General features: G+C 37.9%; 1 protein-coding gene across 2 annotated transcripts in view; it reads left to right on the forward strand.

Moving 5' to 3' along the window:
- LOC133203783 (uncharacterized) overlaps positions 1-25,127 on the forward strand; it is a 177,748-nt gene that overhangs the window by 16,610 nt on the left and 136,011 nt on the right. For both annotated transcript variants that reach the window (XR_009723472.1, XM_061339567.1), the window contains exon 6: positions 2,656-2,916. Coding sequence is in view for 1 of the 2 variants with exons in the window: in XM_061339567.1 (XP_061195551.1) it covers positions 2,656-2,916 (261 nt within the window). In the remaining variant the exon portion in view is untranslated. The remainder of the gene's footprint in view (positions 1-2,655; positions 2,917-25,127) is intronic.

Genomic DNA, 25,127 nt, shown 5'->3' on the forward strand with positions numbered 1-25,127 from the left:
TTATACCAGTGTACAAACAAGTTTATAGCTTACTAAAAACAATTGAAGGTTGCATGGTTTAGGTGAGTTTAAATACAAACAGTAAAAGTTGTACCCTGGTATTTGACATTAACTCTCTTTTCAAAATCCTTATTACACAATTAAGACAAGACCCCACGACCACAGTCACCTGTAAACGAAGTTGGGGGGTGTATAGGTCAATCACCTTGTCCCTCTGCCTGTGCAGTCTTCCATGGTGTGTAACTTTGTAATGGAGAACCATTGGATGCATTATTAGTTACATGTATCTAGGTCCAATCAATGGTGTACGGGAATTTACCCCGGGTTTTATTCAATACACCCTGAGGGTAAGGCTAAATCCTCGTACACCCTTAATTGAACCTGGATAACGAATTTATTTCCTATGTAAACAAATAAATTCTTTCTAAACACAATTCCAATCAATGGTGTTTCAAACTATAGATGAGATTTACTACATGCTGCAATGCATCGTGACGTCATATTAATTGCTTTAAAATTGTGATAGAAAAACTATGCATTGTGAGGTCATGTTATTTACTCTGGCTCAAGCCAGGTGCAAGATAATTTACACCCGGCTTGCTAACCAATCAAATATCGTGTTACAAGCTGGATTTTTTATGACCTGAGGGTGTGTCACGACCTTAATTCAAGGTCATTCTTGCAAGTTCAAGGTCACAAAAAGAAAAAGTATAAAACTCTTCTCCAAGCTATACCTTTGAAATGGAGAATCATTGGAAACTTTTACTTGGTACAAAGATTGTTTATATCTGAGTGTTTTTGATCATTGACTTTGACTCAAGGTTGTCTAGGCAAGTTCAAGGTCACTGGCACAAAAAGTATAAAACTCTTGTCTGGGCTATAACTTTGTAATGGAGAATCAATGGAAGCTCATGCTTGGTACAAAGTTTGTTTATGACCTGAGGAATGTGTCATAACCTTGACCCATTGTAATAGTGACAAGTTCAAGATCACTGGCAGAATAAATTATAAAATTCTTGACATATTAAAATTTTCTAATTAAAAAAACATTAGATGTCCATATTTCACTCAAAGATTACTAATGACCATGATGACCAGAGTATGTGTAAAATTTTTGATCATTTTGGCAAGTTCGTCACACTTACAAAATTGCAAATAGGCACTTTAGAAAATGCAGCATAGGTTATTTGTGAGCTTGCTCACAGTACCTCTGCATGGTTCATGTTTGGTATGTTCCCTGTTACAACCACTCTTAGACTAGTGTAACACACATATGTAGCTGTTGCCTGCGTGGCGCAGTGGTTAGAATGTCTGCTATAGAGTCACAGAGTAAGGAGCTGATCCTAACGTCGGGGGTACAAATCTACTGCTGGACATGAGACCAGCCCTTAGTATGAGACCGTATAAACCAAGGTCCTGTGTCGCAGTAGGTGTTGGCATGAAAGAGAACCCTCACCGCTCAATAGCCCTGAGTGCCAAGCAAAGATATAAATTTACAGCCCTCCATCCACAAATGGTGGTGTCTCCATATGAGTGAAAAATTCTTGAGAGGGATGTTGAAACAATAAACAAACAAATACACATGTAGCTCATTTTGTAACAGGGTCATAAGAAAGTAAAGCTATTTTGTGTGTGTTTTACCTGAGTCATAGTTCTAATGGTGATTTGTCCCTTTGTTAATCCTGAGATACTGTAAATATCTTTAATTCTTTGTGTTAAAAATTTATAGATTTTCTTCGTTCCTAAATGTCACAGTGGTTTTATAAATGTTTAAAAATTATTTATATGTAATATGATATACTTTAAGACAGAAATGATGATATGTATGAATATTTATCTCAATACATATGAATTAGTATGTAAAAATATCTGGGGTTGTCTTCATATTGGTTATGTTGGTGTTGACTCTTGTCTTTGGTGCGAGTTTTCCTGATTCCATTTCAATTTCATGGTCATTGAATTTCTCAATATTGAATATTTTGATTAAACAAAATATTCTAAAAAAAGAAAGTTGTTTGAAATTATTCATAACACATGTATCAACATGATCAAGTAACTTACTCTATGCCAGTGCAACCAAAGTAAGAGACTTCAATGCATTTTCATATTGATCAGTAACAGCTATAGGGCTCAACATTAACTTTAAAACAAACTAGACTAGTCAGTCTAACAACTTCACTAAAGACTGGACCTCATCTTCACTAGTCCTGACTTCATCTTCACAAGACCTGACCTCATCTTCACTAGACTTGACCTCAAATTCACTAGTCCTGACCTCAGAATCACTAGTCCTGACCTCAAGTTCAATAGTCCTGACCTCAACTTCACTAGTCTTGACCTCATTATCACTACATCTGACCTCAAGTTCACTTGTCCTTGCCTCAACTTCACTAGTCCTAACCTAATATCCATGGATTTTGAGAATTAATAAATATTACTAGAATAGAACTTGTTTGTCAGTCCAAATTTTCTCAACCAGAGAGCCATAGTTCTAAAGCTACCTTGAGGCAAAATAATATAGACCGTACCAAACTTTTACTAGTCTGAGTCAGTCAGACATGCCTTAATGTAAAGCTCTGTAGTCATGTGTATTCTGTGCTGAAATGTAAAGAAATTAAATCATGATTATATATGGTTTTTATTTATTGTTTGAAGAGTTTCTGAGGAAGGAGAAGACAACTGTTTTTCATGCCAGAGGAATACTTGTTGGGTGTACCGAGGCTGGAAAAACAACACTACTGAAGCAATTAAGAGGGAAACGTCAAAATGTAGACGTAGCAGTGTCAACCTGGGGACTAACAGCACTGCTGAAGCGACTAAGAGGGCAACGTCAAAATGTCAGTGAAGTTACAGAGTCCACCAGGGGACTCCAAGTCCATCAGCATCTCTTCATTGTTAAAGATGGAATTTTAGAAGGTAAAAATAATTTCTGATATATATTCATAGAACAAATATACAAAATTTCTTTGCTGTTACACAGTGTCTCCTTATATGAAATCTTGTCATTTCTGCAAAAGATTTTACATAGGTAACATACTTTGAACATAAAGTATACACAACTTAAAACTCTGTTACAAACAATAGTATACATCACCCTGAACTGACCACAAAGCTGCACTATTGGAATTGAAAGAAGAGTATATTGAGAGAAAAAAACCCACACACAACATGTATTTTACGGTTCTAGGAATTAAGCTCATGGCCCTTGCCAGGATTATTTCTTCCCAAGAAATAAAAGAAGTTAAAAGTGAAACATAGTACAAAACTGTATTTCATTTAAGATTTTGACAAGCGCCTCCCCTCCCCAGAAGATGAAAATTCTCCAAACTCCGTATCTTATTTCAGGGGGTTGTGGTTAGGTTCTAATCAATGGAGGAGAGATTTATTCTCCTGTACTGTATCAGAAAGTGGGAGAGGGCGTTCAGACTTTCAATGAACTTCTTCAAACTAAATAAATTTTATAGTAAAAATTTTTGTTTAGAAAAAAAAGGGGGGGGGGGGGGCAGCCTACCCCCAACCCCAGATTTTATGTGCCTGATTGTTATGTTCACCTGAGTGGAAGTCAGGTGCAGGTGAAATAACTTTTCAGAACTAAGTGTATCAATTTGAAAGTTCTCAATTAACCAAAGTTCAATTAAGAAACGGGGTTTCCCACCTTTGAAAATTTAACCATGGAGGAAGCTGCGTGAAGGCGAAATGTGACCGAAAACATGAATGCGTGTTGGACTTTCACACTTTCATTAATCAATGATTCGTTTCACAAACCTTAACCACTGCAGCAAAAAAGTTGAAATAACCAACAATGTTTTTTTTTTTAAGATTAAAAAAAATTAATGAAATTTAAGGAGATAACGAACAGTATTTGTGCTGAAAAGTTCATTAAACAATACAAATCAGGAGCAGAGCAAACTCGGACCTCTAAAACCTCAGATGTGGGATCAGGTGCCATGGAGGAGTGAGTATCCCCTACCGACCGGTCACAACCGCCATGTACTCCTTGTCATGATCGGGAAATAAAAATGAAAGGGTTATGTATCATAGTTTACAAATGTACCAAAATTGGACCAAAACTGTAGGAATGTTTTAAAGGTATTTCAAAAAAATATACAGTAACCATGGCAACATTATTTAAAAACTGATATACAGAGTTGATGTTGCCTGTTGTATGAAATATTTTATTTAAATATGACAAAAACTGATGAATGGGAAGTATTTTGAAAAAAAAAAGTTAACAGACACACAAAAGAACAGACGAACGAACACCGGCGTCTTTACAATGCCTAAGCTTTTTTTTAACTGAATGCTCTATGAAAATTTACTGATGGCATACATGATAAAAGTAACATAACTTCATATAACCAAGGGCATAAATTTGACATAATTGTAATTGGTTTCTTCTATTCTTTTTTTCTAAACTTTTTTTTTTACATATTGCATTTTTCGCCGAGTTTCCTCCATTGTTTACTTCTCCATGTGCCCCAGATCTAAAAATTGCGCCACGCGACGTTTAATAAAAACGGGAGGTAACTCTAAAACGAAGACGGAGATTGGCCCTTGTTTACATTTTATCAGAAAGATAATAAAGTTAATACTTAAAAACCTTGCATGGGGAATTGATTAAATACAAAGGAATGGGAAAAATTGAAATGGTTAATTTCAGTGGGAGCACTGCTCGTTATGTCATCTTTTATAAATTTGTTATCTTGTAGTGAAGACATTGGAATTCCCCAAAATTACATGTGTACAGGAAAATTAACTCTCAAATATATATCTTAATCATCAGCTGATTAGGGCTGCGTATTGAGCAAAAAAAATTCGATACAATACAATATTTTATAATGCGATATATTGGATTCTTTAACAAGTCTATCAAAAAAGTCTTAAAAGTCATTTAGTGCATGGATTTTTTTAAAAAATTAATTGTTTTACAACTCATTTCAAAGAGTTTGTCTCACTGTCATTACAAATTACACTTCAAATTCAAACTTTTAACAACTGTAAACATGGTAAAATCAACATGTTAAATAAAGGTGTCTATGTATTTTGTAATAATTATCTAAGATGAGCTACCTCAATTTTAATTCAAAACATTTAAGTACAAACCTTGGTGATTGAAATTTCCGATTTTTTCACAGAATTATATGAAAAGCTACTTGCCCGATACGTATTGGAAGTCATTTTTTTCGATACGATATATTCTTGAATATCGATACGTATCGATATATCGATACATTGATACAGCCCTACAGCTGATTGACTCTCCATTGTCATGCTTCACAGCATAGTCGCCGATCAACGACCGTGTTTGTTTAGCACAGTTCGCTTTTTCTCGAGGTGCATGACAGTCGTATTATAAACACAATTAACTACTCAAGTCATTAAAAAATAGATGTCATTACTGAAATGCAATAAAAATTTAATCATGGCGGCAACCCATTTTGACCATGGCGCAAATTTTAACCATGACGGGCCGCCAAGGTTAAACCCCTTGTGGAACACTTTATTCAAGGAAGGTTAGCTAATTTTTAGGACAAAATGTTCTATAATATATTAACAAAATTATATTTTCTTTATTTAGTGAATTGCTGTTTAAAATGCATTTTCTTCAAAACTTTTTAATATTATTTATCTCATTGTTTATAAATATATTAAATAAAATGAATAATTTCAATTAAGTTTTTTATGAATTGACACTAAAAATATCTAGTCCAATGGCTTCTAATCCTTTGTTTGCCATACCTACAGCTTGTGTAAGAAGTGATTAACAGGTGCTAATTAGTACCCTAGGGTTATGTACATATTGACACTTAACTTAAATACAGATATTTCACACATTTTGACATTACCTATTGGTAGTTTTATACACATACATTGACTATGTCTTCCCACAAATCTTTTTTAAAATATATAATTTGGTGTTATAACACCATGGCAATTTTTCTATTTTAATTAAAAAATTGGTGGGAAGACAGTTGTTTAACGCACGATATGACAAATACTATAACATTGTGAGATGTATAGCTTAGGATGATGAAAAAAAAGCAGGAAACAAGGCAAAATGCATCCATTGTTTTGCATAAATATATCAGAAAGCTTTAAAACGGACACATGAATTAATGGAAAACAGCATCAAGGTCCTGTAAAAAGACCATGTCCCAGGTGAAAATTGGCTTTTTTCCCCAAAAAATTCAGGTAACAATTCCCTAAAGATGACCAAATTCAATTTTTTGATGCTGTTTATACATAGAAATAATGTTTTGAAATTTTAATCATTTTTAAAGATATATATCATGTGTATATGGGGAACAACTCCACTATTTAACTCTTTAATCAACAAATAAAGTTAAGTCAACAACATTTCCCAATTTTGCCACCTTTTCGATTAAAAATTCCTAATTAGAAAGGTACAGGACCCTGTACCAAAAAGGATCAATTAAGGTAGTATGGGATACCTCTACGTTATGACGTATTTCCGTTTGAAGTATTGTTTTGATTTGCATGAATGCTTATTATCGGGTCAAAATTTGTAGATACACCGTTGAAAAGAACACTCTGAAGCCTATTTCAATGCAAGTTCTCACAAGTCGGCATTTTAAGTAAAAACAGACAAAAAAATCGCAAGTATATAAATTTACTTATAATTGTACAACGGACATTTAAAAAAGCAAACCCCTGTAAAAGGTAGTTTCAACATTGCTGCGTTTGAACACTTTTAAGCAACAGCTGTATTTCAATTGTTTGAGTAACTGTACAGCACCTTGTGTGCGGTGAGGCATGGATAAATGCGATTACTTCACATTGTGCTGAATTATCACCAATCAATTATCACGTTAACCAGAGCTGGACTTTTTTGTTATTTAATTCAAGAAGTAACTGTTTGGTCACAAATCAGCTAGCTGTTGTATATAGTCCCAACACGTTCAGATGAATGCAATTGCTCTGAACAAGACACGTCCTGGAAAGCGATTGTCCATGCATTGTTTTCAAAACCGCTCAAAGTTGAAAACTACAAAGTGCGATTTTTTTATGGTTGGGAAAAAATGCTCATCATTTCTAAAATAGCACCCAGGTTTTTTCAACCCTTGGAAAATAAAGAAGGATAACTCTTCCGCTCGGATCTTTTAATTCAAGAAATTTTAAATGCATTTTATATTTTCCATTTATATATATATTTTCAATTTGTTTATTTCACTTTGCTAACATATTAAGATACATTCTTATTGTAGACTTTCATGAAATGTTATCCGTCTGTTTTCAAGAAATAAAGTTTTCCCAGTTTTTTACGCTTATTTTTTGTTGAAAATTAAAAAAAATACTAAGACATATTTCTTGTCATTTTTGTTTTTATAAACACTTTATATTAGCAAACGCCTGCCTTTTATATTAAGCTTATGAAAAAAGAATTATGCAAGAAAAAAAATCGTTTTTGTATTTCTCATTAAAATAATAAAAAAATTATTAAAATTACACTTTAATATACTGAAAGGTGGGGGTATTTCAAATCCTTCTAATTTGGGTACATAAATATGTAGGAGAAGTTTCGTTTGGTATCCCATACCACCTTAAGCCCTGAAACTTGCTATATTAGTCGGTATTTATTTATTCCTGTCACAAATGCCCCAGTGTAAAATATCTTCATTGTGGCAGAAAAATCTTTAAACCTGATAGATGTAAATATGGGACACAATATTCTAAAATTTCATTAACATCTACACAATGTTTACTTAATGTAAAAAAAAAAAAAAAAAGTAACTGAAACTATTTAAATATAAATGAATGTTGATGACTATTAATTTATCATTGATTATTTTATATGTTTTTTCTTAATGTAATTTGTAATTTAATTAATTACATTTACAAAGTAATTGTAATTTAATTAATTACATTTCAAAATCTTTGTAATGGTAATGGTAATTTAATTGAAGGTTTTGGGCAAGTAATTGTAATTTAATTAATTACTTTCCAATGTTATTGACCCCATCCCTGTTGACCAAACTTGCATGGATGATACATCTGAGGATACACACTACCAGACTTGCTTCGGATGCTGGATCTGAGCTACATTTTCTGGATGAGTAACCAGGTTAAAGTTTTTGGAACAGGTCTCATTTCCAAGTAACTATAAGGCCTCTATTGACCACACTTTGCACGGATGGTACATCTAAGGATGCATACAACTGGACTTGCTACGGATGCTGGTTCTGACCTACATTTTCTGGATGAGTGGTCAGGTTAAAGTTACCAGGAGATAATTACAAAATAGTGAAAAATTAATGGCATCTTTTAAAAATCATCTTCTCAAGAACCAACGGGCCAGGAAAGGTTAATCTCATATGGAATCATCTTCAGGTAGTGTAGATTCAAACCAAAGGCTCAGGTGAACTTTTCTGATCGAAACTTGTCCGTTGTCTGTCGTTGTTGTTGTTGTCATTGTTAGCTTTCAAAATTTCATCTTCTTCTCCAGAACCACTTGGCCAATTTCATCCAAACTTGTCAGAGAGTATCCTTGGGGAAAGGGAATTCAAGTTCGTTCAAATGAAGGGCCTCATCCACTTCTAAGGGGAGATGATTAAGAAATAGTGAAAATTTGGTGGGGTCATTTAAAAACCAAGGGAACCACTGGTGCAGAAAAGATAAAACCTATGTAAAAGCTTGCTGACATAGTGTAGATTCAATTTCGTTGAAGTCATGACCCCCATGATTAGGGTGGGATAGGATGGGCAAACAAAGTGTAACTTCAGAATATATTGGTTTAATCTTTAAAAAACTTCCTCTCTAGAACAGCACAGCTATGATTTTTCATATTCACATGGAAGCATCATCAGGTAGTGTAGATTCAGATTTGATAAAATCATGACACCCCCCTCCCCCTGGGGAAGGATTGACCACAATAGGAGATTTAATTGATACATGTTAAAATATAGGAAATATCTTAAAAAATCTTCTCAAGAACAGCAATGTCATGATTAGTCACATTTTTATGGCAGCTTCCCCAGGTAATGTAGATTCAAATCTGTTCAAATCATGACCCTGGGGGGTAGGATGGACCACAACAGATGATCAAAGTTGTACATGGGAATATATAGGAAATATTTTTGAAAATTTTCTTCTCAAGAACAGAAATGCCACATCATAATATTGATATGCCAGCATCCTCAGGTAGTGTAGATTCAAATCTTTTCAAATCATGACCCTTGGGGTGGGTCGGGGCCACAACAAGAGATCAAAGTTATACATGGGAATATATAGAAAATATGTTTGAAAATCTTCTTCTCAAGAACAGCAATGCCAAAATTAGTCATATTTGTATAGCAGCATCCTCAGATAGTGGACATTCAAGTTTGTTCAAATCATGACCCCCAGGGATAGGGTGAGGGAAATCATTTCTTAAGAAAAGCAAAACCATGATTAGTGATATTAATTCAGAAGAATCCTCAGGTAATGTAGATTCGAGTTCTGTTCAAATCATGTACACTGGGGGTAAGGTGAGGCCACAATAGAAGGTCAATCATTTACAAAGAAATAAGAGGAGAAAATCTTTAAAAATCTATAAACAACAAGGTATTATTTAATCTCGGACCTATTATTTGGCTCGGACTTTCAATAATTTTCAAATTTCAGTGTAGAAGATTTATTTAGAAGTTAGAAAAACAAATATTGATGATTTTTTGTGTAGAACTATGTAGTTAGAAATTAGTCTTGAAATTAACACATATTTTTCTTTGTAGAAACTGGTCTTCCTAGGTATAAAGTTATTATGTGCATGCTTTGATTTAATTTTTAAATTTTGTGTTTTTTTATTTGTAATAATGTTTTCTTGATTTATTTTGTTCAGTGCTGTTTTTATGTTTTGGAAACGGGGTTAGAACTTTGAAGTTTGTGTATCAAGTTCTAAGAGGGTTAGTCGTGCGGCGCACGGACTAACCCATTTGCGCATGCGTCGAAATGGTACCTATCCTAGGCCCTTGATTTCTTCATATAAACCGTTTTTCAAGCCAGGGAGTGTGAATAGTCCGATCTATAAAGAAATCCCTGGCGCAGTGTCACTAAAATCTGCCAATAATGTCACGATACCGATAAAAGGCCGAGATCACAGCATACCGTTACCTTGTGCACAAGTCCCTCACTAGACTAGCCCTGCGCTCCACATTTCACGTTTGGCCTCCGTAAAATAGTAAATATTATATTCCGTAACCATAAATTATGGTTCTTTAGTAAGCTCCGGTAAAATAAAACATTGTTTTCAGCTTAAACGTCACGTAAACACAACCTCCGGGCCTCCCTACCTATCCACTTCACAAGAAAACAGCAGAAGATTCTATGGAGGCGTCACTTCCGCTTCTGTGACGTTATGACATTCGGCAAATCTCGGATGATTCCGTCGCTTTCCGTTTTCAACACAAGCATATTGCTATATTTATTTTTGTCACCTGTCTCACTCCAGTTTATTCATTTATTGTAATAAATGTGAAAATTCAGGATTAGAATATGCATGTCTACATTCTTTAATACATACGTAATAATTCATGTGCATAGCATGCAGAAATGTCATAGATTTACTAATCAACATGTATTACATGCCTTCATAATTTTGATAAAAGTTCTCATTCACCTTAGTAAGCAAATGTCACAAGGGGAAATGAAACAAGTAATTGTTCCGTATTGAAATCATGCTGCAAACTTTGAAGAATCATGATCCGCCTCTTTGTTTTCCTCCAGCTAAGAGGTGCATTTTTAGTGTGCAAATCTCGAGTTTTCAAGCCGATGTGACGTGTAATTGTTTGTTACGTCATAATGCCAACACTAGCGTCGATGCTCCTCTTCGCTTTGTGCAATGTGAAGGAAAGAAAGGGGGGCTGCATAAATTATACTCGTCTCCTCAGAAGGTAAACACAAAGTTGACAATATCTGAACTGCGATAATACTCATGTCGCACTTGATTGGAAGAAGATCTTCCTTTCCTGTTTGAATAAAACATACTGCAAAATATATTTTTAGATATGTGTTTCAGCTTACACCATGCCTTTCTAACACATATTCTGAATACTTTTTTTCAGAAGAAAGGTAGTTAAGGTACCTTTATATGTAATATGTGTCTTCTTTGATGCACGCATTTTAGCTCTAGGTAGATAGTTTTACCCCCCACCCACCCCCTTTTCAATTATCTCATAGATAAAATTCTTTTAAGTCAAACAGAAGAGAGGGGAAAATGAAATTTGGACAGCGACATGCAATGACTTTAAAGAACATCCCTTTCTATTTATGATTTATTATGGTAGTATCTTTGAAAAACATATTTTCTCAGAACACTCAATATTCACTGAAAAGAACTCAATAAGACGTTCTGGCTTTATACATGTTTTATATATACGCGGCCGAATTGCCACTTCGCTATGATATTAAATAACACAGTCAAGTTGTTTTTATCAACTTTAACATATTTATCAGTTAGAGTACAAGTTAAATATTAAAATGATTTCGAAATTTTAACAGCTTACCGTATTTTGAAATGAAACTCTTCGACGAAATATCGTAAGATTAAAAAAAAAAGCCTGATACTTGAAAAAATATTTAAAAGTTACCAATACTGTTACACTGAAACATATGCTCTAAAGCTTATCGTAAATCAGCAACTTTCACAATATGTTTTCATTGTTATCAAAGGCAAACGAAGCATGGAAGTAGTATAAGGCGCCTAGATAGGGGGGTCAACTGAGTGCACTTTTGGGCCCTGGGGGGATGGGGGGGTCAACTGAGTGCACTTTTGGGCCTCTGGGGGGATGGGGGTCAACTCAGTGCACCCCCGAGGTCAAGGTCAGAGATCTGGAAAAACCCGCACGCGCTCAGCACCTTCTGAGATCTGGAAATTCCTGAGATATGAGATGTGAGATCTGGAAAAACCTGCACGTTCTCAGCACTCACCTGGAAAAACCTAGCCATTATGACGTCATACACTGTATAAGTATTGCATGTGTCTGACTTGAAGCTCATTCTGTTGTCAGTTCCATCAGCTGTCGACATGGATTCTGCTATGAAAAAACTGTTACATGCCCAGCAACTGATGAGATGGAGAAGACGGGCGAAAGAGTTAGAAAGAATTATTTCCAACAATAAACACAGAGAATTAGCGCTCAGAAAAAGAAATGCGAGAATATTAGAGAGAACGCAGAGAGCCCAAGTCCAACAAGAACAACAAAGGACTGTGTCGGATGAAGAACCACACTCATCAGCCCATTCACCACCCCAGAAGCCAAAGGCCATTTCCCAATATTATCAAGTGAGACTGAATCAAGCCAAGCATTCCAGAAAATTTAAAGCTAAAGAAGATGTCTACAGTGTGAATTTTAAGGAATTTCCAGAGGAGGAAAACAGAGGCTTTGTTCGGCGATTATTTAGAGACATGCTGCAAAATGTCAAATATCAAATGCAGTGTAATCCCAACGATTACGTACGCCTGAACATACGCCATCCTTCTCTGGATTCCGACATTTGGTACGAGTTTACGCAATGTAAACATTTAAACGAGGACGTCATTTTAGACAAAATAGAAGCCGTGCAACAATCCAAGAAGGATTTTAAACTGGGAGACGGGGCCATGGAATTCGACATGTTTCGGGTCAAGTATCCGGAAGGGAGTGGTGGAGACAAAACCAAACATCTGATGGTCAACAAGGAGAGTTTTAAGAAGGGAAAAAGAAGTATCCTTCAGATCGACAATCCCTGGGATAAGTTTTGTTTAGCTAGGGCCATCGTAGTCACCCGGTTATACAGTCAAAAACCTGAACATTCAGAGAGTTTAGTTGAATGGGAAAAGCGATGGATACGTATGCGGAAGCGTGATTACAAATATTTAGACCAGAAAAACGAAGCCCTAGCTCTCATGGAACAAGCCGGCTGTGATATCCATCGGCCTTGTGGACCCGAAGAATGGGGGAAATTACAACAAGTGTTAACCCCTCGCTATCGATTGAAAATATTCCAGTTCAAGTCCACCTCCTCTAAACTCACCTTAGAACCCGTTTACAAAGGCTACGGAGAGGGAACTTGTTTGAATGTCCTGTTAAACAACCATCATTACGATGCCATCATATCTATGCCTGGTGTGACGGGCAATCAATACTACTGTGATCATTGCGACGTGGGCTACAGTCATATTGAACACCATCGTACCCAGTGCCCTCACCGATGTAATTTTTGTTTAACTAACACTCCCTGCCCTCCAGACGGGAGCCACATTCAATGTAGCCAGTGCCAGGGATTTTTTAAGAGTATGACTTGCTACGAAAACCATCTGCAGCCTCACAGTAAGAATACGGCCACCACCGTATGCAGTTTAATGGGACGATGTAGGCACTGTCAGAAATGGATGCCTAAAAAGTTACTCCCTCATCACCATTGCGGAGGACAGAAACAATGTAAGATCTGTAAGAAAACCGTAGACACGGATCATCAGTGCTACGTTCAACTCAAGCCCGAGAAAAAGAAAAAGAAAGGCAAAGAGACCTTACAGTTCTACATCTATTTCGATTTCGAATGTACGCAGGAAACCGGCATCCACGTCCCTAACCTGTGTGTGGCACACCGCGTATGTCAACATTGCGGTCACTTACCCATAGAAGATCCCTGTCCTCACTATCGACACATGGGACCCCGTCAACACGTGTTCCGAGGGCCAGAGACCTTAAGGCAGTTCATGGACTGGTTATTACAACCCACTACAGGAAATAAGAATTCCGCTTTATTACACGACGAGGCCATCATCATCGCCCACAATTTCAAAGGATACGACGGACAGTTCATTTTAAATTACCTGGTTCATACCGCCTGCCTGAAACCTACCGTCATCATGAACGGCAGTAAAATCTTATCCATGCAAATCTGCGGACTGAAATTCATCGATTCCTATAATTTTTTACCTTTTGCCCTGTCCAAGATACCCTCTGCTTTCGGATTCACCGAACTGAAGAAAGGATATTTTCCACACTTTTTTAATACGGAACACAACCAGAATTACGTGGGGCCTTATCCACCGGCAGCTTACTACAATCCGGACGACATGTCTATTAGTGGACGACAGGCTTTTTATCAATGGTACGAACAACAAGCCGGAAAAGTGTTTGACTTCCAGAAGGAATTTTTAGACTATTGTATTTCGGACGTCGATATTTTACGACGATGCTGTGCTCAGTTTAGAGCCACCCTCAAGAGCTTGGTCCATGTAGACCCCTTCCAGGAATCCATCACTTTTGCCAGTGCGGCCAATTTAGCTTACCGTCGAGGATTCATGCCCAAAGAGACCATTGCCATCATTCCCAACCTGGGGTATCAGCCTACGCGTCGATATTCCGCCAAAGCCTGTCGGTGGTTAAGCTGGATGAGTCACCAGACCGGATCTCACATCCAACATGCTAGAAACGGGGGAGAAGTCAAGATCGGAAGTTATACCGTCGACGGATACCAGGAAGCCACTCGCACCGTCTACGAATTTTACGGATGCTATTGGCACGGATGCCCCACCTGCTATCCGAATTTACAGACCGAAAGTCATCCTCACCGGACCCAATTTACCTATGAACAATTACACGAGGAAACTTTAAGACGGAGTTCTGTTTTAGAGGAAACGGGGTACTCCCTCCGTAGCATCTGGGAGCACGAATTCGATCAACAGGTACAAAGAGAGGTAACTCTACAGAATTATGTACGAGACCTGGACATTCCAGATCCTTTGAACCCCCGAGACGCCCTGTACGGAGGTCGGACTAATGCCACTAAATTATATTGTGAGGAGGGGGACATGAGATACGTGGACGTCTGTTCCTTATACCCTTACGTATTAAAACACAGACCTTTCCCCCTAGGCCATCCTCAGATCATAACAGACCAATTCCAGGACGTGAGAACTTATTTCGGCCTCATTCACTGTCGGGTCCTACCACCCCGAGGCCTCTATCACCCCGTTTTACCTTATCGCACGGGAGGCAAGTTATTGTTTCCCTTATGTCGAACGTGTGCGGAACGACAGGACTCTACCTCTAAACATCGATGTCAACACGCAGACCAGGAACGCAGTCTTACGGGTACCTGGGTGACTACAGAATTACATAAAGCCCTGGACATGGGATATACCTTAGAGCGGATTTACGAGGTTTGGCATTTTTCACAAAGCAGTCGAGATTTATTCAGATCTTACATCGATACCTTCTTAAAGATCAAACAGGAAGCTTCTGGATTCCCACCTGATTGTCAGACGGAGGAACAGAAACTAGATTACATTCTTAAAGTCTTAGACAGAGAAGGGATCAGGATGGACCTGTTAAGTATAGAAAAAAATCCGGTGCTAAGAACGATAGCCAAACTCTTTTTAAATTGCTTGTGGGGAAAATTCGCTCAACGCCTGTTATTACCTAAAACTCTATACTTGACCGAAGAAAAGGAACTACAGCAACTCTTACAAGATTCGACCATTGACATCAAAGGGATAGAACTCTTAGAAAATAAAGAGCAGGCCGAATCGGACATGATGCTGGTCAATTATCAAGAGAAACAGGAATTCGTGGAAGAGTGTCCCTTCGGAAACGTGGTACTGGCCTGTTTCACTACCGCCCATGCCCGATTACACCTCTACGAGACTTTACAACCTTTGGGAGATCGGGTCCTTTACTTCGACACGGACAGTATCATATACCAACATGAGGAGGGACAATTTAATCCTACCCTTGGCAACAGTTTAGGAGAATGGACAGACGAATTAGACGGGGACCACATTATCAAATTCATGTCAGGAGGCCCCAAAAATTATGCTTACCTCACAGCCAAGGGAAAATCCATGTGTAAAGTCAAAGGATTGACTCTCAATTATCGGGCCTCTCAGATCGTGTCACCAGAGACTTTAGAAAAAATGCTCCAGAAAGAAATTGACGAAATCCAAGTCTCGTATCCCTACAAAATACAGAGGACTCGTCAACATGAAGTCAAGACAATACCTTTAGAAAAACAATATAGAATTGTCTATGATAAGAGACAATTGATGGAAGATTATAACACTTTACCTTATGGTTATTAAAAAAAAAAAAAAAACTGTATTTTAAGTGTTGTTGTTATTTTATGGGGAAAACCCCCAAAAATGAGGGGTTATAAAAAGGGGGGGAAAATAATATAACACTTCAGTCATGGCTGGTGTTGATAAGGAGCCAGACTACCTTCCTGTTTACCCTAAATATGCTCTGCTCTTAAAGAGAGAAGCTACCTTTGATGATCGATGGCCCGATTCTTTAAAAGGATTAATACCCGACCTAGCCAAAGCCGGATTTTATTACAGAGGAGTGAGTGATAAGACCATCTGTTTTCATTGTGGTATGACTTTAAACCTCTGGGAACCTACAGACGATCCTTATGCAGAACATGCTTATTGGAACCCTAATTGTCCCTACATCAATACCTATGAAGGACGTGAGTGGGTGATGAATGTATTCATTAACCATTTACTCCGGGCGGGATACAAACCTTCACCTGAAATCAAACCTCTACTAGACCAAACCTCTACAGAGATCCAGGCCACAGGAAAATGTCACATTTGTTTAGAGAGAGAATTACAAATGGCTTTACTCCCTTGCGGACACGTATGTTGCTGTTCATTATGTGCTCCCACCTTCCGGTATTGCCCAATCTGTCGAGCCGATGTGAAGAGAACCCAGCGTATATTTCTGTGTTGACTATGAATAAAAAGGATTGAAACCCTATTTTTCTCTTCATTTGTCATCATGCAACCTGAGGAGACACTCCCGTCTTTTCAATTGAAACACGAATTTACCATGGTGGTAGCAGGACCTTCTAAATCGGGAAAAACGGAATTTGTCAAGAAATTGGTGGAAAATTTACATTGGATTACCCCCATGCCACAAAAAATTGTCTGGTGTTATCGGGAATGGCAACCTGCTTACACTTCTTTAACAGATCGGGTCTCCTTCATTCGAAATATTCCAGAAGACGATGAGAAATTAGTGGCCAATTTAACTATTCCTCACTTACTCATTTTTGACGACATGATGGGAGGAAAAGCCATCGAATCGATCGTGGATTGGTTTACCCGTAAAGCGCATCATCGGAATACCAGTGATTTACATCATTCAGAACTTATTTGATCGGGCACCACAGCATCGCACCATTAGTTTGAATGCTCATTATTTAGTGTTGTTTAAAAATCCCAGAGACAAATCTCAAATCAGTGTCTTGAGTCGACAGTTAGCCTTACCACATTTGATGTCGGCCTATCAAGAAGCCACCAGTGTTCCTCACGGGTATCTCCTGGTGGACCTGAATCCACAGACCCCAGACGAATACAGATTGAAAAGTCGATTGTTTGAATGGTTGACTGTACACATGCCACAAGAGTATAAATAAAAATGTACCAACATTACACTTGTCATTCATCATTATACAGTCGTCATGGGTCGACCTCTCTCGGCCAAGAGTAAATTAGTGAAAACGTTACGACGTTTACAGCGGGAACGAGATCCTGCCAAGCGAGCTCATTTAATCGAATTAGGGCGTAAAGCCTTATTGAATTGGTTTGCTATGGGAGCTCGAAATTTGATACGTGGGGTCTTACCCATCAATAAACAGACTCAAAAGTTTATTAATAATCATCGTCAAGATTTAAGCATCATAGCCGATAAGTCGGCGAGTGATCAAGACAGAAAAAATGCCATTTTAAAACGCGGAGAAGCCGGATTTCTAGGCGGAGTCATCATTCGTCATTTATTTAAATGGAATGCACCTAAGAAACGACGTGTCCGTCGTTTGAAAAGTGTGGTAGTCAGAGTCGATAATAAGAAACAAAGAGTGTTTCCCGATTGGATGGTGCGAGTAGGAGGAGCAGCTCAAAAGACCAGAAAGAAGAGAAAACCTCCTAAGAGAAAACCTCAAAAGAGAAAACCTACTCAAAGAAAAGCCCCTGGTGGTAGAAAGAAAAAAAAAACGACTCCCAAGACTCCAGCTCAACGAAAAGCCATGCCCGAAAGTCTGAAAAACGAAATCAATCAGTATTATAAGGAACAAAGACAAAAAACTATTGGGGAGTTATTAAAGAAACAAGCTGAAATGAGAATGGATCGTCCTATGGGGCCCATAGGCAGTCAAAGAGCTACCGATTTAGAAGTGTTTCCTCGAGTCAATGTGGGAATTCCCTCTCCTAGAATTAAAGTACCCATTCACACTCCTAAAATAGCACGCTTTCAACCTCTGACCGCCTCTACACCTACACTTCCTAAAGGAATGAGATATAAATGTCGATATTGTTCCAAAATCTACGTCACCCAGAAAAATAGAGACAAACACGAGAAGGACAAACACGACATGTATGCTCCTCCTCCTTGAGAGTATAAAAAGGAGAGAAACCTGGGACATGTCCTCATTTTAACCCCAGGATGGCTAAGAAGAAGAAAAGAAGGACTTGCTGTTCTACACGATTAAAACCTCACTGGCCTCTTTTAAGAGTGTTATCTGACCCTCACTATTCCTCTCCATTAAAGACGGGTATTTTAAAACATTGTTCTGGAGATTGTATTCTCAAAATCTGCGAGATCGTGTACAACCTATTAAAAGGAGTGTTACCTCTCAGTTCGGCTCATAAACGAAAACTAGCTCCTAAGAAACACATCTTCAGGAGACTGGTCAAACCTCAATCTGTCCATAAACGACGAGCTTTATTACTTCAACAAAAAGGAGGAAACATTTTACCCCTTTTAATCTCAGCAGCACCTTTACTGTTGGGTGCCGGTCAGTCCGTCTATAAACTCATCAAGAAGAAGAAGAAAAAAAAATGAGTCGTAAAATGGTGTTAGTTCCCGAAGTCTTATTGAATGATCTCAAGGCAAAATTACCCAAACCTCCGGAATTTCAATCTACCATCAGTTTAGGTCAGGAATTGGACGAGATTACAAGACGTGAAGATTTAACCCCAGAAGAAAAAGTCGCTTTATATGGCCAGGAACTTCATCGATATAGGAATTATTTACAACAAGCTAGACAGGAACCTATTTCTAAACCTAAAATTTCAGCAGCTCCAGCAGCAGGAGCAGCTCCAGCCCCAGCAGCAGCAGCAGCATCACCAGCAGCCCCAGCTGAGATTGAAGATGAAATCCTTGAAACAGTGAATAAAAACATGAAAAGAAAAGCTGGATTATTATTAAATCATTTAAAGAAAACCAAGGTGTTGAGTTGGAATAAGGAAGGTGAAATTAGTTATCGAGGTCAAAAAGTTCCCGATTCTAACATTGTGGATTTAATGGCTGATAGTATGAGATCTCGTTCTCGTAAAAACCATCCCCTTCCTAAAGGATTAGATGAATTTGCTCAAGCTTTAAAAGAGACGCGTACTCCTCTGGAATACGTGAGCAATGGAAACCTTATAAAAGCCATGCAGAGACCTGGAAAAATCAGTACTCCTAAAGGTATCCTCAGTGATAGTGAGGACGAGGGCGATAGTGGATTTAAAGATGCTTCTTCTTCATTTTTGACCCCTATTAGTAGACCTGTTGGAGATAGAGGAATAAAAAAATCCACTCCTAGACCTCTGTTAAATTTAGCGAAGGCCATCAAAAAATCTAAATTCAGTCCGAAAGTTTACCGAAAAAGAGATTAGAACAGATCGACGAAAATTGGCTTTCATTACCTAAGATATGAAAAAGAAACCAGTGGAAGACATTTTAAAAGAGATTTATTATGATCCTAAAAGAGGGTACGGAGGACTACAAGCTTTGTATCGTCAGGTCAGAAGTCTGGGACATAAGATTTCCTTGAAAAAGATTCGAGAATGGTTAAAAGAGCAAGATACGTATACCTTACATAAACCCATTCAAAGAAAATTCCGGAGACAACAGACTAGAGTGACGGATATAGACGAACAATGGCAATTAGATTTAGCAGATGTGTCCAGTTTAAAGAAACACAATGACGGATATACGTTTTTATTGTGTGCCATTGACGTCTTATCTAAATATGCCTGGGTGGTGCCTTTAAAACAGAAAACGGGAAAGGAAATGATTCGAGGATTACGAGAGATTTTTCAACAAGACGGTCGACGTCCCGTCCGCATTCAATCGGATCAAGGAAAAGAATTTACCAATCGAGAATTCTTACAAGCTTTTAAATCCATTCATTTTTTTACCACTCGTAATACGGACACCAAAGCCAGTATCGTGGAACGATTTCAGCGTACTCTCAAAGCACGCATGTGGCGTTATTTCACCCGTCATAAAACCAGACGGTATTTAGAGATCTTACCGGATTTAGTGTATGCTTACAATCACACTTATCATCGCAGTATCCAAAGAACACCAGCTCAAGTGAATGCTTCTAATGTGTTAAAAGTCTGGAAAACTTTATATGGGAAATCCAATCGGAAACAGTTTCCTAAACCTCAGTTTAAAGAAGGAGATCGGGTACGCATCAGTAAAGCCAAGCGCACATTTGAAAAAGGATATTTACCTAACTGGACCACAGAACTGTTTACCATTTCAAAAAGAGTTCCTGGAAGGTATCCTTACGTGTATAGAGTGCAAGATTATAACGGAGAGGAATTAGAAGGGACTTTTTACGAGAAAGAATTACAAAAGATCATTAAAAAAGACGACCTGTACGAAGTGGAGGAAATCTTGGGGTATAAAAAGCGACGCCTAGGAAAAAAAATCATTCAAGAAGTCAAAGTTCGGTGGAAAGGATATCCCCCTAGTTTCGATTCATGGATTCCCCAAACGGATCTCATCCAATAACTCCTCACTGGAAATTTTGTGGAGAGAATGTTCCCCGAGAAGAAATCGTTTATTTCGCACAATTATTGATCTGTGTATCTCTCATCGTCACCAGTGTGGTCATGTTAGCTTTACACGATCCTAATCGAGAATATTGGATGGTATGTGTGAGTTCTTCAGTGGGTTATATCATGCCTAGTCCTACGATGATACATCATACACCTACCCCTAAGAAGACCACGAATGCACAGAGTTAATGTCTTTTAATAAAAATAGATACACCACAGAGTATATAAATAAAATGGGGAAACAACAAAGATTTTTTTCATTTCTGATCTGACTGAGGACAGAGCACAACATGGAATTTTTAAGCTCCGAGTATCGTTGGAAAATGCAAGAGCATACAGGTTCCACTAAAAAAGGAGAATGGATGAAAAACAAAGAGGAATGCATCCAAGATTTCATGGATAAGAATCCGGGAGAAACAGGACTCAATGATGTGTACCTGTATAAGAGATTCAAATTACCGGACCATGAATGTGCACCACTCATAATAGTATTATTAGGGTCATGGCGACCCCAGTATCAGGAATTCAAATGGAAAGTCAAATACGTCTTGGCTCACAAAACAGAGGCACCAGCAAGGACCTGGATTCAAGGGAAATGGATGGAAGAAGTCCGAGATTGTATCAAAGATTATGTAAACAAAGTGCTCAGAGAAGGATACGACATCATGGACTGTGCTTGTGAAACAGAATATTTGTACATGAGGAGAACTTTTCCTATTCAAAAAGAACTATGCAAAAGTATTCCATGTTTGTTAATTTAATGTTGTTGTTGTTGTTGTGAATTAAACCTAAGAAAAAAAAAAATTCTGGTGTTGTTGGTTTTTCCGCATCGACTAAAAATAGATATCCCAAGGTATATATAAATCTTAGCTTTGAGTTCACTGTGCTCATTTTTTCAATCATGCCTTCTGTGTGGAGAATGTCGTATTTTCTTCACCAAGAAAATAGTGCCTGTCCTCATTGCCATAGGCAGTTGAGAGAGATCAGCAGATTACCTGAGTATGACAGTGACGACGACGACCTTATTGGTTGGTATTGGGGATGTAATGAATGTGGAGAACGTATACCTCACTGGGAAGTAGATCCCCCTAGTTTGTGGTATTGTCGCTGTGATTGGTGCCTGAAATGTTACCTGTGGAAATATGGGGTTGATTTTATGATGCCACGTTGGGCTAAGCGCATGAGAAGAAATACCAAGATCGAGAGATGCCCCTTCTGCTGGGAAGAAAACACCCAAGGAAAATGGAAATGTCAACAGTGTATGAAATATCCCTGCTGTGAAAAGTGTTACAAGTCCATTATACGGCTTTCTTACAGAAATTGTCCCTTGTGTCGATTTGAACAATAATAATGATAATAATAATAATAATAAAAACTATAAACAAACCAGGTCTTATTTTCTCAGCTGAATACATGTGATGACGTCACAATAGGCAGCTTGATGACTTGAATCGGTGCCAAGTTTATGCCCTAGGTAAAAACCTGAGGTTTTTTTTTTAAAAAATTTATTTTTAGACTTTGGAAAAACCAATAGACTTAAAAAATTTATTTTTTGACTGAAAAAACCAATAGACTTAAATAGAGTAAGAACGTGTGAAGCACGTGTGGGTTTTTCCAAAGCGACTATAAATAGTCAGATCCAAAGGTATTTAAAGCTGAGCTTTTTTGGGAAAAAAAAAATTTCACCACATTTCATCATGATTTTTATGTGGAGACTGAAGTATTTCTTTGAGGTAGAAAAGTATTACTGTCATTACTGTGATAGGGAGATGATCCATGAGCGTACATTTACGGTGTATGATCATCCCGGATGGCATCACAGAACTTATCGATTGTGCGAGCATTGTGAAATGGCTTTTCCTCACTGGTTTGTGGATGATCCCCCTTCCATGGAGACCTGTGGATGTAGTTGGTGCGTGAAATATTTCACATGGAAGTACGGGGCAGAGAATATGGTGCCCCTATGGGTCAAAGTGACCAGGAAGAGAGCCTTAAAGAAATGCCTGACCTGCTGGGAGGAAAATACGGAGGGGAGATGGAAGTGCCAACAATGCCGACAGTATCCATGCTGTGTGAAATGTGTCGAGAACTTCGTCAAGATTTGCTACAGACTTTGTCCATTATGTAGATATGAAGGAAATAAATCATAAAATCAAAAAAAAAACTGTTGTTTGGTTTTTTCCTGAGATGCTAAAAATAGATTGGATAAGGTTATATAAAGAGGTATGACCCCCAAAAAAATCATTCATTCTGAAAAAGTTCATTGTCCAAGTCAGACGTGTTTTAAAAAGATGCAGTATCGTTGGTATTGTGAGAGCCCCGTCACTCGGTTTATTTACATGGAAGGAGGGTGGATGAAAACTAAAGTAGGAGCGATCCTGGATTTCTTTGAAAATCATCCAGGACATTCCCTGGAAAACGTGTGGCTGGAAAAAAGAGTCAAAATCCCGCATCCTAAAGGAACTAGAGTGAGGGTGAAATTCAACCAGCATTACGAGCAATATAAATGGGTCAGCTGTACTCATCCTATGAATCGTTCGACACCGATGACTCTGGTTCTGAACGAAAGTCTCTGGTACTCCGACATAGCAGAGTGTGTGAGACATTTTTTCAAGATGAAGAAAAGAGAACTGACATTTTCAGATTATCACGACGTTAAACAGTATGTGTATTGTCGCATCCCCCTTTCCCAGATCAAAGACAATATGGAGAAGGAAGGACTTGGTGTTTTAGACAGAGTGATTGATTACAGATCAGAAGAAGAAGAAAAAGTGTAAAAAAAAAACTCAATAAAATTTAAAAAAAAAAAAAAAGTGTTGTTATAAATAGAAGGGTCCTAAGTTATTTTGTCTCAGTATCTCACTGAACATGGCCGAGAGCAGTGGCTTTTACATGACTTTACCCAGTGATGGGTCCATGCAATCTTTTCCGAGTAATACGACTGCTCAATTTAAAACCTTATTACCACAAACAGTAGATTTAACAGATGGACAATGGGAAGTGGCTTTAACAGAATTGATGTATCCCATTTCATTGAAAAACATCACAGAAGAGGAAGCTTATTTTGACATCCTGCTTCCTCAGCTTTATGTTCCAAAACTCCAAGAACCTAGTGCCTTTAAATGGGGCAGATTTAAAATGAAAACCATAGAGGCGCTGCCATTAAGGCAATGTCCTGTACTGTTAGATTGGGACCATACTGAATTTGCTAATCTCATAACGGAAGACCAGAAGATGGAAATTAAACGAATTCACTTTAGACCGGGGCCCTTCATTCATCCCATGGCTTTAACAAATGAAATCAGTCTTGGACTGGAAAGAACTTTGAATAAATTATGGAAGTTTTTGGGTGATCCTAGACAAGAGAATGTCTATCATGACAAATATGATAAAGTGATGTATCAGTTTACGGGGAGAGAACTTAGAAAAAATCCCTTATGCATTCGTTTTCCCACAGCCTTAGCTTATAAGTTAGGAATAGAAAGTAAGAAGGTGATGCTTCAGAACGATACAGAAACCAAATGGATCAACGTGAGTTACATGGGCAACCATAACGTCGATTTATATGGAAATCTGAATTCCATGTACGTGTATTGTGACTTGATTGAACCCCAGACGGTAGGATCCAATGCCTTGAAATTATTAAGAGTGGTTCCTTGTACATTCAATCTGGAAGATAAAAAACAAGCCAAATGGGAACCTGTTCGAGCGGAATATTTGAAACTGAGTAAAAAACATTTCGATAGCATTGAGATTCATATCATGACTCCTTTAGGGACTCCCATGCCTTTTTTAAATGGAAAATCGGTCGTGAAACTTCATTTCAGAAAAGTGTACTGAGATGAGTGTACATCTTTTTTGTTACATCCTATTGGGAGTGATGACTTGTCTGATATGCTGTCTGTATTGTATTCAACCTTAAGACAGGAGGGGTATAAAAAGGAGTCCCCGGAGTGCATTTAGGTCAGTCTGACACGAGTCATGAAAACATGCAGTATCATCCAGGATTATTGAGACAAAGAGGACACGGACAGTTTTTCTATCATAGAGGTTTATTACGTCAAAAAGGACACGGTGTTGTAGGTGGAATTATCTCTGGATTGGCTGGAGCCCTTACCCCTAATCCTACTGGATTTCCAATACTAAATCTTCTTCCAGACAGTTTGCTTCCACCCCATTTAAAGGGAATTCGCCAGTATTTGAAATCTCAAAGAGGAGGAAATTTTATAGACTTTCTGTCGGGAATGGTACCGAACCTACCTATAGGGATGACTTTAAAAGAAGCTGTCCAATTAGGCTCAGGCCGGCG

The sequence above is a fragment of the Saccostrea echinata genome, unplaced genomic scaffold (assembly GCF_033153115.1).
Source record: "Saccostrea echinata isolate AGI-Se365-2 ecotype Australia unplaced genomic scaffold, CSIRO_AGI_Sech_v1 ptg000051l, whole genome shotgun sequence".
Lineage (NCBI taxonomy): Eukaryota > Metazoa > Mollusca > Bivalvia > Ostreida > Ostreidae > Saccostrea > Saccostrea echinata.